The sequence below is a fragment of the Ovis canadensis genome, chromosome 2 (genome assembly GCF_042477335.2).
Source record: "Ovis canadensis isolate MfBH-ARS-UI-01 breed Bighorn chromosome 2, ARS-UI_OviCan_v2, whole genome shotgun sequence".
NCBI classification, from domain to species: Eukaryota; Metazoa; Chordata; class Mammalia; order Artiodactyla; family Bovidae; genus Ovis; species Ovis canadensis.
The window spans coordinates 145866507-145880010 of NC_091246.1; the positions used below are offsets into that span (position 1 = coordinate 145866507).

A 13504-nucleotide genomic window follows, 5' to 3' on the forward strand; every position below is an offset into this window, starting at 1 on the left:
GTGCGGAATCCTTTATCTGAAAAGGATGAATGGCCAGTCAGGCGAGACCTCCAGGAACTGTTAGTACTTTCCTGAAATAAAGCTGACGAGGTCAGCTGTTCTCAAAAGAGAACTACCAATCCCAGAATGCCACTTTCTCTATCTTTCTCGCGAGAATCCCAGAGGGCTAGATCAACCAATCCCTTCATGAAAGAGCCTACGCTATAAGCCAATAAGAAGGCGTATGTGAGCCCAAAGGCGGGAGGCGGAAGGCGCACTAGGTTTGAAATAGGAAAGTTGGCTCGGCTGCGGCAGCGGGGTTTGGAGTTCGGCTGTTGGTTGAAATCGATTCAGGTTTTGTGGGGCTGATGGCTGGGCTCAGGCCTGCCGGAGAAGGTGAGAATTGAGCTGGGCTCGAAACCCGCCTGTCGCGGTAGGGAAAAGTGGGTTTGGAGGCGGAATGCGTATTTGGGGGGCGGAGCATGAAATGTACCTCTTGTTGCTGTTTAGGGAGCAGAATGGGCAGCCACAAGGCAGAGGGGTTTGGGGTTTCACCGAAGACAAGTCTGCGAATTTTCTGGGGAGATTTTCTGTCATTGGGAAGGTTGTAGCGTTACAGAAAACTGATAGGACCTGGGATCTTACAGAACATCCTTTCACAGGAGAGGAACTGAGGCCGGGAAAGTCGAGGTTACTTGTACAGGTCCTGGACTAAACCCACTAAACTCTCCTCCAGTTTCCATTTTACTGCCACCTTTCTTGATCTGGAGGTGGAGGAGGAAGGAGTGTAGATATGTGGGATCTTATCCCATGATAGGGGCTGCGCCTTCTGGGACCTGGCAATCCAGGCCGGAATCAAAAGGGTCAGAGTTGGAAGGAGGCTTAGCAGTCCCCAACTTTACTTGTGAGAAAACGGAGGCAGAGTCATATTTCCCAGGGTCAGAGTGAGTGTGGTGTGGGGATAACACTCATTACTACTAATGAATTCCTAGGGAGTGATGGTGTTCTGATTTCCTGCTGCACCTATACCATAGTTAAGTTTCGGTGGCTCGATCTGCCCTGGGATATTTAGAGTTAAAAGTAAGTTGCTATGAGAGTAGGGGTTTAAGGGATACACATTACCCTATCAACATGGATTTACTGTATAGCACGGTAAATTGAAATCTTGTAATAAACTATAATGGAATCGAGTGGAAAAATAGAATATAGATGTATATATGACTGAATCACTTTGTTGTACACCTAAAACTAACACAGTATTGTAAATCAACTATACTTCAGTGTATTAAAGTAAGTTGCTAACCATTTTCTAGCAAATTTCAAACTGCCAAAATATGTGGCTGATATGGTTTCAGTAACTTAAAAAGTACAATGTGTGTCCTGTTTGTTTTGTAGCCTTGTCTTACAAAATGGTAGATGATGAACTGGCATTATTTGATAAAAGCATAAATGAATTTTGGAATAAATTCAAAAGCACTGTCAATGACACCTCCTGTCAGATGGTGGGACTAAGAGAAGCCTACAAGGACTCCATTAAAGCATTTTCAGGTACCTACATTTAACTCATAACATGCTGTTATTCTTTGTTGTTCTTGTTTGTTTGTTAGTGTAATTTCAACTGAATTGAAACTTCAACTCCTTTTCTCTTTCAGAAAAGCTGTCTGTGAAATTAAAGGAAGAAGAACGGATGGTTGAAATGTTTCTGGAATATCAAAATCGTATGTGACAAACTGTAGAAATAGATCATAGAGAGTTTTTTTAGATTAAACATCTTCATAAAATCCCTCATATAAGTAAAACAGTGTGTTTATATATATCAGTTCAGTTCAATCGTTCAGTTGTGTCCCACTCTTTGCAGCCCCTTGAACTGCAGCATGCCAAGCTTCCCTGTCCATCGGCAACTCCCAGAGCTTGCTCAAACTCATGTCCATCGAGTCAGTGATGCCATCCAACCATCTCATCCTCTGTCATCCCTTTCTCGTCCTGCCTTCAGTATTTCCCAGCATCAGGGTCTTTTCCAGTGAGTCAGTTCTTTGCATCAGGTGACCAAAGTATTAGAGTTTCAGCTTGAGCATCAGTCCTTCCAATGAATATTCAGGACTGATTTCCTTTAGGATGGACTGGTTGGATCGCCTTACAGTCCAAGGGACTCTCAAGAGTCTTCTCCAATACCACAGTTCAAAAGCATCAATTCTTTGGCGCTCAGCTTTCTTTATGGTCCAACTCTGATATATGTATGTATGTATGTATGTATGTATGTATATATGTATGTATATATATGTATATGTATATACAGCTTCCCTGGGGGCTTAGTGGTAAAGAATTTGCCTGCCAATGCAGGAGTAACAAGAGAAGTGGGTTCAATCCCTGGGTTGGGAAGATCCCCTAGAGGAGGAAATGGCAACCCACTCCAGTATTCTTGCCTGGAAAATTTCAGAGGAGCCTGGCAGGCTGCAGTCCATGGGGTCACAAAGAGCTGGACTGAGCACACATGCACACAATTCAGCTTAATAAATAGAACATCCCATGTTATACCTTCCTCTTCTCTCACTTTCTAGAACTAATCTATCAGTAGTTTACTTTAGTATTGAGGTTTTGAATGTTACATATGTGGCAGCATTTCGTATTAATATGTATTTCTGTCCCTTTTTCACTTAGCATTTGCTCGTGAGAGTAATCTTCACTGATGTATAAATGCCCATATTTTTAAAAAATGAGTTTCACAGACTAGAATACAAAATCAGTACCTGTTCATCACACTGATGTATATTTTTTTTAAATGAGTTTCACAACTTTGAAAAACTGGAGTTCTCTCAGCTCTTTGGGTGTAGGTTTAAGATCTGACAGTTTTTCTCTGTATATTTTTATCGTTCCTGCCTTTCTTTTCTACCACTCTGCAGATTGTCCAGAGTGGATTAGCAGCTTTTACTGAATTCTCACACACAGACCACAGGCTTGTAGCCACAGGCCAAAATCCACTGGAGATACTAAATTTTGCCAAACCATGTTTTGAACACTGTCAAATCAGAGTATCTTTACACGGGACGCATGTACTTAATGTGCTACAGTCCCTGGTTGTTTCTTCTGCTTTGCTTTGCCTTGACCACTTACTTATCTGGCCCCTGAAGGCATGTGATTTTGGAACTCCTGGGAGGCTGTTACAGAAGACTTCTACCCAGGTCCACTTTCTTAGCTGCCCTGAAGCTTCCATGCCCTTTTACTGCTTCTCGTTCCTTCTATAACCAGCAGCAGGAAGGAAAATCACACAGTCCTTCAAATGTTAGAGTAAAAACATTCCTATACATGGTATTTATGTACCACTTACTAGCTTAAAATTTTTCACACCATCATTAGATAGCCTAATCCTGTGGGGTAAATAAATGGGACAGCCATTATTATACTTGTTTTTTGTTGTTCATTTGCTCAGTCGTGTCTGACTCTGCAACCGCATGAATTGCAGTATGCTAGGCTTCCCCGTCCTTCCCCATCTTCCGGGGCTTGCTCAAACTTATGTCCATTGAGTCGGTGACGCCATCCAACCGTCTCATCCTCTGTCATCCCCTTCTCCTCCTGCCTTCAACCTTTCCCAACATCAGGGTCTTTTCTAATGAGTCGGCACTTTGCATCAGGTGGCCAAAATACTTCCTTTACCACTGAGGAAAAGAGGACCCACAGTTGTGATTGAATCAAGGTCCTTGGGTAACAGCTGAGAAGCCAGATGGCAACTGAGAACTTTTAACATTTAAATCTGCATCTCTTTTGCAGTGAAATTCTACTTAATTATCCTTAAAAAGTAGCATTTTTCTTTCTGGTAATTCTGATTAGATGTTTATTTTAAAATTATGTCTTATATAATCTGATCATGTCCACAAAGTCTTAGAAAATACAGAAAAGTGTGTAATTGGTATGTTATTGCTTTATTTGCATATCTGTGATTACTGGGTTTAAATTATCTTTTGTATTTGTTAACCATCTTCGTTTTGTGTTTCCTCTGTTCATTCCTTTGTCCTTTTTTTTCGAATTTATATTTGTGTCTTCTTTAGATTAAGAATAGTAACCTTTGTTGGGAGAGGATAGTTTAATGGTTAAAAGCATGACCTTTGAAGTTAAGACCTAAGTTTGGATCCAGGTCTTACTGTTCATTGCATTCTAGCAGGTAAAGCTGTGAGCAAGTTGTTGAACTGCTGAGACTTCTTTTTCTTCTTCTTTGTTTTAATTGAAGTTGCGGTTAGTTTACAGGGTGTTAGTTGCAGGTATACAGCAAAGTGATTCAGTTATATATACATATTTATTGTTTTTCAGATTTTTTTCCCTTACAGGTTATTACAAAATATTGAGTAGAGTTCCCTGTGCTATACAGTAGGTCCTTGTTGATTATCTATTTTATATATATTAGTTTTTTCTTTTAAAAAAGAGTAAGATGTCCATCATAATTGTATTATTGTGAAATGAGTAAATTTATATAAATATAAGAGCAAGTATTTAGCTTAGAGTTTTTATACTTATTTGATTGAAATATGTTTGTCTGCTTGCCTGCCTTTCTCTTCAATTTCCTTTTGCCTTCAAGTAAAAAGATCTTTCCCCATATAGTTAATTTTATATTCACAGATACTGCCTTTTAGGTTTTATAAAGTTTCATTTTACATTTAAATATTTAATTTAAATGTGGATTTTAGTTTGGATTTCAGCACTGTTTGGGGAACAATTTACCTTTTGATTTATGATATTTATCATATTAATTTTGTAAATATGCCCATATTTGTTTGCAAACTTTTGTTTGTTTCCCTGGTGGCTCAGACGGTAAAGCGTCTGTCTACAATGCGGGAGACCTACGTTCAATCCCTGGGTCGGGAAGATCCCCTGGAGAAGGAAATGGCAGCCCACTCCACTATTCTTGCCTGGAGAATCCCATGGACAGAGGAGCCTGGTAGGCTACAGTCCCTGGGGTCGTAAAGAGTCAGACACAACTGAGCAACTTCGCTTACTTCACAGCACCGCTGTTGTGTTAATACTGTCACAGTCACAGTTGTTAAATCTGATAGGGCAAGTCCCTTTTCTTATTGTTTTTGTCACCATATTTCCTAGCTGTTCTCACCTGTGTAATTACTTTTGTTGGATCTTCCCTTTCTATTCCCTCCAAATTCCACAGGGGCTTTATTAAACACAGAAATGGGTTTGGGAAACATTTATATCTTTATATTATTTAGAAGCTTAAAATGTCTCTCCATATAACTGGGTCAAATGTATGCCTGAGACCAGTTTTGCATTTTTTTTTTTCCTTACAAAGCATACATATATCTTGACCTAGATTATTCCTGAATGTCTTGATTTCCCCCTTCCTTCTTCGGTTCAGTCAGTTGAGTTCACTCAGTCTCGTCCAAATCTTGGTGACCCCATGGACTGCAGCACGCCAGGACTCCCTGTCTATCACCAACTCCCAGAGTTTACTGAAACTCATGTCCATCGAGTCGGTGATGCCATCGAACCATCTCATCCTCTGTTGTTCCCTTTCTCCTCCTACCTTCAATCTTTCCCAGCATCAGGGTCTTTTCCAGTGAGTTAGTTCTTCACATCAGGTGGCCAAAGTATTGAAATGTAAGCTTGAGCATCAGTCCCTCCAATGAATATTAAGAACTGATTTCCTTTAGGATTGACTGGTTTGATCTCCTTGCAGTCCAAGGGACTCTCAAGAGTCTTTTCTAACAACACAGTTCAAAAGCATCAATTCTTTGGCACTCAGCTTTCTTTATAGTCCAACTCTCACATCCCGATTTGGAACCAGTCTGTTGTTCCATGTGCAGTTCTAACTGTTGCTTCCTGACCTGCATACAGATTTCTCAGGAGGCAGGTCAGGTGGTCTGATATTCCCATCTCTAAGAATTTTCCACAGTTTGTTGTGATCCACACAGTCAGAAGCTTGGGCGTAGTCAATAAAGCAGAAATAGATGTTTTTCTGGAATTCTCGCTTTTTCTATGATCCAACGGATGTTGGCGATTTGATCTCTGGTTTCTCTGCCTTTTCTAAATCCAGCTTGACCATCTGAAGTTCACGGTTCACATACTGTTGAAGCCTGGCTTGGAGAATTTTGAGCATTACTTTACTAGCGTGTGAGATGAGTGCAATTGTGCAGAAGTTTGAGCATTCTTTGGCATTACCTTTCTTTGGTATTAGAATGAAAACAGACCTTTTCCAGTCCTGTGGCCACTGCTGAGTCTTCCAAATTTGCTGGCATATTGAGTGTAGCGTTTTAACAGCATCATCTTTCAGGATTTGAAATAGTTCAGTTCAGTTCAGTCACTCAGTCGTGTCCTACTCTTTGTGACCCCATGAATCGCAGCACGCCAGGCCTCCCTTGTCCATCACCAACTCCCAGAGTTCACTCAGACTCACATCCATCGAGTCCGTGATGCCATCCAGCCATCTCATCCTCTGTCATCCCCTTCTCCTCCTGCCCCCAATCCCTCCCAGCATCTGAGTCTTTTCCAATGAGTCAACTCTTCTCATGAGGTGGCCAGAGTACTGGAGTTTCAGCTTTAGCATCATTCCTTCCAAAGAAATCCCAGGGTTGATCTTCAGAATGGACTGGTTGGATCTCCTTGCAGTCCAATGGACTCTCAAGAGTCTTCTCCAACACCACAGTTCAAAAGCATCAATTCTTCGGCGCTCAGCTATCTAGGTTGGTCATAACTTTTCTTCCAAGGAGTAAGCATCTTTTAATTTCATGGCTGTCAACTGGAATTCCATCACCTCCACTAGCTTTGTTCATAGTTATATTCCCTAAGGCCCACTTGACTTCACATTCCAGTATGTCTGGCACTAGGTAAGTGATCACACCATCGTGGTTATCTGGGTCATGAAGATCTTTTTAATATAGTTCTTCTGTGTATTCTTCCTTCTTCACTGCCTCCTTACCGTCCTCTCTTCCTCTCTCCTTCTATCATTTTGGTATATTTCAGAATATACCAGATATCTAGCATTAAAATTAGGTATTTCTTCAAAGCATCTGAAAAGCCATCTTTAGCATTTGTCCATCTTTGGTGGTGTTTTCTTTATGTACTTATTTGATGGGGAGAGCTGCAAAGGTCATGATCTTCTGATTTTGTATTTCTTGGTTTAATTTAGCATTCTCATTTAAAAATGCATTTTTTGTCTCCTCATTTTTGTTTTCAAAGACAAATAGGAAAGGATAAGGATTCTTGTTCTTTTATGGTTTTTTAATTGTTAGGAAATGTTTATCAATTAAAACATTAATTTTGTGAAAGTCAATATTTTGCTCTTTTTATAGATACATGCTGATGAGCAAAGCATATAGATTCTAGCTAATACTTTGTGCTTCTTGCAGAAATCTGCAGACAGAATAAGCTCATTCAAGAGAAAAAAGAGAATTTATTAAAGTTGATTGCTGAAGTAAAAGACAAAAACCAGGAAGTGGAGGCACTGACTGCAAATATCCAGGATCTTAAGGAAGAATATGCTAGGAAGAAGGAAAGTAAGTTTCCAGTTGTACAGGTATTTAAAACAATCTAAATTTCAAAGTAGTGATGGCTCGCAGTTATGTACATGTTGCCTTCTCCCCAGTTCATTGCCAGAAGTAGCTAATGTACTTTAAGGCCATAGCCAGTCCCTCACCTCTCTCCGCAAGGTGTCTGTGAAATTTGCGAAGTAGATTTTATTTTCTTTCTTTTGCTTAAAGAGCCTTTTTTGTTTTTTTTTCTGTCTTTTAAAAAACCTGTTTAGTTTTAATTAAAGGAAATTGCTTTACAGTATTGTGGTGGTTTCTGCCAAACGTCAACATGAATCAGCCATAGGTATACCAGCGTCCCTCCCCAATGAGCCTCCCTCCCACCTCCCCCCATTCCACCCCTCTAGGTTGTTACAGAGCCCCAGTTTGAGTTCCCTGAGTCATACAGCAATTCCAGTTGGCTGTCTGTTTTACAAATGGTAATGTATGTTTCCATGTTACTCTCTCCGTATATCCCACCCTGTCCTTCCTAACCCTCATGTCCATAAATCTGTTCTCTATGTCTGTTTCTCCATTGCTTCCTGTGATTTCTCAGTACCATCTTTCCAGATTCCATATATATACATTAGCGAAGACTGATCCTTTTGATTTCCAACAGAACCAGAGAACAATGAAATTGAGTTTCATTATTGTGGGAGTTTAATTAAGCAGAGTGGGAGACAGTTTCACTAAATAAGATTTGCCTGGGAGAAACCATCGTGTAATTTATGCAACAGATTGATTGATCATGCATCCTCTGCCAGGAACTATTAAGCGTGTTCTTCACGCTGTAAAGCCTCTTTGTCTAAGACTTTTATGTTTTTTTTTAAAAAGCTGCTTCTTTTATATAGAAGACTTGTTTGCCCATAAATGAAATAATCAATTCTAAAATCTCTTGAATATAGCAAAGTTTGTTTCGTGAATGCTCTTTCTTATAGAGTTTGTGTACGAATCGACATTATTTTTTTCAACTCTTAAGTATTACTTAGGGAATATTGCATTAACTTCTGAAAAAAAGTTCTAAACTAGCATGAAATAACGCTGACTTCCTATTTAAAATAATAGAGTATTTTTCCAGTGAAGCAACTGATACATTTTTGGCTAACTAAAAAAAGCGAAATAGTGTACAAGAAGTCTTTATGTTTCTCTGCTAAGCTTACAAGTCCTTGGCCTATTTATTCATGCTGCTTTATAATAAAATAGAACAAAACTTATTACTCTTAATACTGGTATGTATTTTTTCATGCAGTTTTTCCTTCCAGCTTGAATGAACAAAAGCCCCTTTTGCTAATTGGTGGAGATAGAAAGTGTAATAAATGTAAATGTAAGCTGATTTATTTGCCTGGTATCATTTTTATGGTTGTTTTTAAGTTTTTTAAAATTAGTTAAAAGAATATTAACTGAATGTTATTTAAAATATTCTATACTCATTGTATGTGGTTTTTAATCATAGCTATTTCCACTGCTAACAAAGCTAATGAAGAGAGGTTGAAAAGGCTACAGAAATCTGCAGACTTATATAAAGATCGACTTGGACTAGAAATTAGAAAAATTTATGGTTAGTATATTAATGTAAGTAAAACATAGGATATTTGAAAAGTCTGTCTTAAGTAGAAAAGAATCTTTAAAATATTTTCAGCTAAGATAATGACCACATTGTTAATTTTTTAAACAGTAAGAAAAAAATTACCAAACTTTTATCACCCTAATGTAATTACTCCTGCCTTGGTTATTTATCATCCAGCATTTTAGTAAATGTATTTTAGGCATAGTTGCCAGCATGAAAAAAAATTTTTTTGTTCCTTGTTCTTACTAGTGTTGTATGATTAGTATTTCTCTAATTGCTATAGCCTTCATAATGGTAATTTTAACATAGTGGTATAATAATTCATTCCATAAGTGTAGCTTAATTTATTCAGTCTTTTATCTATTGTTTAACCCGTATATTACTCTTAGTTTAACACTTGGATTTTACATTTTTCAGTTTTAGAAATACTATAGTGGACATACATAGACTTCTCCATTTGGGGGGCACAATTTTCATGAAATTCCCAGAGGTGAATTACTGAGTTAAAGCATAGGAATATTTCTGCCGCTGTTACATATCTATGTGTCCATTTATAGAAATATTTATGGTGTTGGGAGTCCCCAAGATTACATTCCATTTTGGTGATTTCACTAGAAAGATTTACAAGGCTCAGGGTGGCTCAGATTTATGTCAGTGAAAGAATACAAAACAAAATCAGCCCAAAGAAAAAAGTCGCATGGGGCAAAATCTAGAGGAAGCAAGTTTTCAAGAGCATTAAGCCAGTGGAGTCACACAGGATGTGATTAATCCCGTCAGCATCGAATTGTGACAGGACACATGACGTGTTGTCTACCAGGGAACCTCATTAGAGACTCTGGAAGCTTGGCCTCGTTCTGCTTGGACTTCACCCCAGGAATTACTTGCATTGCTGATTTTGCTGTATCCTTTCACTGTAATCATAGGTCTGAGTACAACCAGTGGTGAGCGCCAGGAATCCTCCTAGTGGATTTTCAGACCTCTGGTGGTCTTGGGGATCTCTGATCTCCCAGACAAGGACCAGTCTTGCAAGCAGACCTTTTCTGGGGACAGAAGTCTCAGGCCTGCTAGGCCAACTCTTTAATGCAATCTGTGTATAATGTAAAGAGTACCCATTTCATTGTTGTTTGTGCCAGAATTGTAGTTTCTTTTTAAAGATTTTTGGTTTATTTTATTATCTGGCAGTTGATTAGATAATAGAAACTTTTAAAAATATATTTCTTTGATTATTAATGAAAATGTGACCATTTTCCCCATTTATTTACCAATTATACTTCTTTCTGAAATTAGACCCTCTATTCATAAATCTGTTTGCCTTAGTTTTGATGTTTTTCCTATCTGTCAGAATGAGTCTTTAATGCAAAATATTAACCTTTGCTTAGAGGAGAACATAAAGACCAGCTCTGAAACTTTTTAAAAAATTTTACTTAGTTTCAATTGGGGGACAACTGCTTTACAATATTGTGTTGGTTTCTAAAAATATGGAACGCTTCATAAATTTGCATGATATCCTTTCACAGCGGTGATGCTAATCTTCTCTGTAACATTCCAGTTTTAGTGTATGTGCTACTGAAGCAAGCGTAGCTCTGAACTTTTGATCCATTGGTCTTTATCTTCACTGTTATCCTGAGGTGCTTTTTTGTGTTTTGTTTAGTTTTGTCTCAAAACCACTTTTAAAGCTTTTAAATTATTTTTAGATTTAAAGTAGAAGTTTCTCATAGTCCCCAAAGTCAGGAAATACTGTTTTATAGCAGTGTAGATATTAATCAGAGGTGGAGGGAAGAAAGCTCATCTCAATGGAGAGCTTTGGCACAATAAAATAATTCTCATACTAAATAATTTAATCCCTTTTTTCAGGTGATAAATTACAGTTTATATTCACTGATGTTGACCCTAAGCATCCTGATCGCCCATTTATGTTTTCCCTGTGCCTAAATGAAGCAAGGGACTATGAAGGTATGTACCCCTATCTCTTAACTGGTATTTAAGATTGGCATCCCAGAATGTTATTTGACTTAGAACATAAAGTAACGTGAAGGCAAGTAATATTCCCACAAGCTGTTGCTTTCTTTTCCAGTCTTGCTTCTTGTGATATTGTCTTCTAAAGGCAATGACTATAGTTTTGATTTATAGATAGTATCCAGTCCATGGGGTCACGAAGAGTCAGACACGACTAAGCAATTTCACTTTCACGCATTGGAGAAAGAAATGGCAACCCACTCTAGTGTTCTTGCCTGGAGAATCCCAGGGATGGGGAAGCCTGGTGGGCTGCTGTCTATGGGGTCACACAGAGTCGGACACGACTGAAGTGACTTAGCAGCAGCAGAAACCTTAATAAGTAACTTCTCTTCTGGATGGCACAGCGCCACAATGGCTGAAAGAGTTAAAAGACCAACGATCACTGCATTTCATATGCAAGTATGAATTATCCTCTTAGAGAACTTAAAGCTAAAGCTGTAAAGGATATGACTGCCTCAATGTGAATATTGTATGTGATCTAAGTAGATGATTTGAATGTGACAATTTAATTTCCAAAAAATAAATTTTAAAATATTCCTATCCTGAAAATCCCAAATGTTGGGAATTTTGCTTCATTGCTGCTTCTACAGTGGACCAGAAAGGTCTTTAATGTGTGGAAAGTTATATGTTTGGCAATATTGTGAACAAAAAGAATGGAAATTTATTTATCTCTTTTTATTATTCTTATGTTAAGGATTCTAAAGTAATCCTTAACTTACTGGAATTCAGAAAAATGGTTCTTAGCTCTTTATATCTGTGTCTGCAAAGCATTTGTATTAATAGCAGATGGACACTCAGGAAAATGGCTGAGTCAGCTCCCTGATGTGACTTAGTGACTCGAGTTTATATTTTAGGAATATAGTTCAAGTACAAATTTTTTTTTTCCTCTCTCTAGGTAAATATCTTCTAATCTGATGGCTGCTAACTTTTAAAAAGCAAATCCTAAGACCTCTTACCTAGCTTCTCAGTTTTCTCTAAATTGGATAGCCTCTCTTGTTATATAGTGTTATAGTTTCTGATAATGTATTAAAATACAGTGCACAGTATAAATTTGGAACCAGGTGCTCTTTGCTATTCTTTCTCTGCTTTGGTCATGGGCCTTGTTTCTCAAGCAGTCTCTGCCAAAGAACTAGAAATCTGACAGCCTTCAATTTTTTCTCCTTGGACAAAGGACAAGACTGGTGATAGAGAAAGGTGAATCATTCCTTTCCTTTGACCACCTTCACAGGAGACTTGCTCCTAGTATGTACCAGCTGGTGCAACTGCATGTGAGGGCCATATTGTTATTTGTGACTCTGAGTCCCATTTGGCCATGTAAATACAACTTTGGGAATAGCATTTTCTAATGATCCCCATTTCAGTTGTAAAGCAGCAGATGTTTCTTTCCATAGTTGTCAGTTATTAAGGGTTGGCATTGAAAGTTGTTCTCTTTTTGATTGAGTGGTTAGAAATTAGATTTGAAGCTCAATTTTGCACAGAAAACTGACAACAGTTTAAAAAAAATACTGTTAAAATAGTTGAAATAGTTAAAATGTATGGGAAAGATGATAGGAAATGGCCTTCTGTTCTTATCTCTGAGCTCTTCAATCCTTGATTACCATCTATTTAAAACAAGATTGTAGTATTTAATATTTGAATATTTAGAGATTAAACAAAGGAAAGGTCCAAAAAATAGTTAGGATGTGAAAATCAAGTTTGTGTGTCATTCTGTGCTGAAAGCATTTCAGGAAAATGGAATTGAAATGACTTGAATCATATGAGAGCATCGAAGTTACAAATACTTCTCTTCTAAAAATATTGTCTTCTTTTTTTTCCCTCCTAGTGTCAGATAGTGCTCCTCATCTTGAGTGCCTCGCAGAATTTCAAGAAAAAGTAAGGCAGACCAACAATTTTTCGGCTTTTCTTGCCAACGTTCGGAAAGCTTTTACTGCCCTGGTTTATAATTGATATATAAATGGTGTATAAAAACCATTATCCCTTTGTTGTTTCTCTTTTTTAAAAAACTGTCATTATTCGATGTTTGTCTATAATCTTTATTTTTGTAACATTTCTGTGTGCTGATTTTTGTCAATTATTTTAATTGAAATCTTGGGAAAGAAGGTTTAAGTCAAGCTATAAGAAGTCATGGATCAGTAATGATAAAAAATGAAGGGAGTGAGTCCAACCTGTGGTTTGCAACTTCTAAAATGTACTTCACAGAGTAAATGCTATCATCCTCATGTCTTAAAGGAAGGAATGTTTTTATCCTACACCAAGAGGGATCTACAGTTAAAGGACAAACCTTTGTATCAGAAGAAAGTTGGCAGTGTTCTAAAATATCTAGAAAAGATCTAATTTTGAAAATCCAAATGTAGAAAATTCATAAGCAGTTTCCGTTTTGTAATATTTATACTGGTTAGTTGTGGTCTAGACATATATTTGACATCTTTGGAGTCTATTC

General features: G+C 37.9%; 1 protein-coding gene and 1 non-coding gene across 2 annotated transcripts; one reads left to right on the forward strand and one right to left on the reverse strand.

Moving 5' to 3' along the window:
* The first annotated feature begins 215 nt into the window (after positions 1-215).
* Positions 216-13038, forward strand: SPC25 (SPC25 component of NDC80 kinetochore complex). Its single transcript, XM_069577315.1, has 7 exons — positions 216-375; positions 1375-1527; positions 1632-1697; positions 7323-7469; positions 8935-9039; positions 10903-11001; positions 12887-13038. The coding sequence occupies exons 1-7, from the start codon at positions 348-350 to the stop codon at positions 13009-13011; spliced, it is 723 nt and encodes a 240-aa protein (XP_069433416.1). The 5' UTR covers positions 216-347; the 3' UTR covers positions 13012-13038.
* Positions 10521-10623, reverse strand: LOC138434825 (U6 spliceosomal RNA). The gene has a single exon (XR_011254903.1). It is a non-coding gene; the product is annotated as a U6 spliceosomal RNA (small nuclear RNA).
* Positions 13039-13504: the final 466 nt, after the last annotated feature.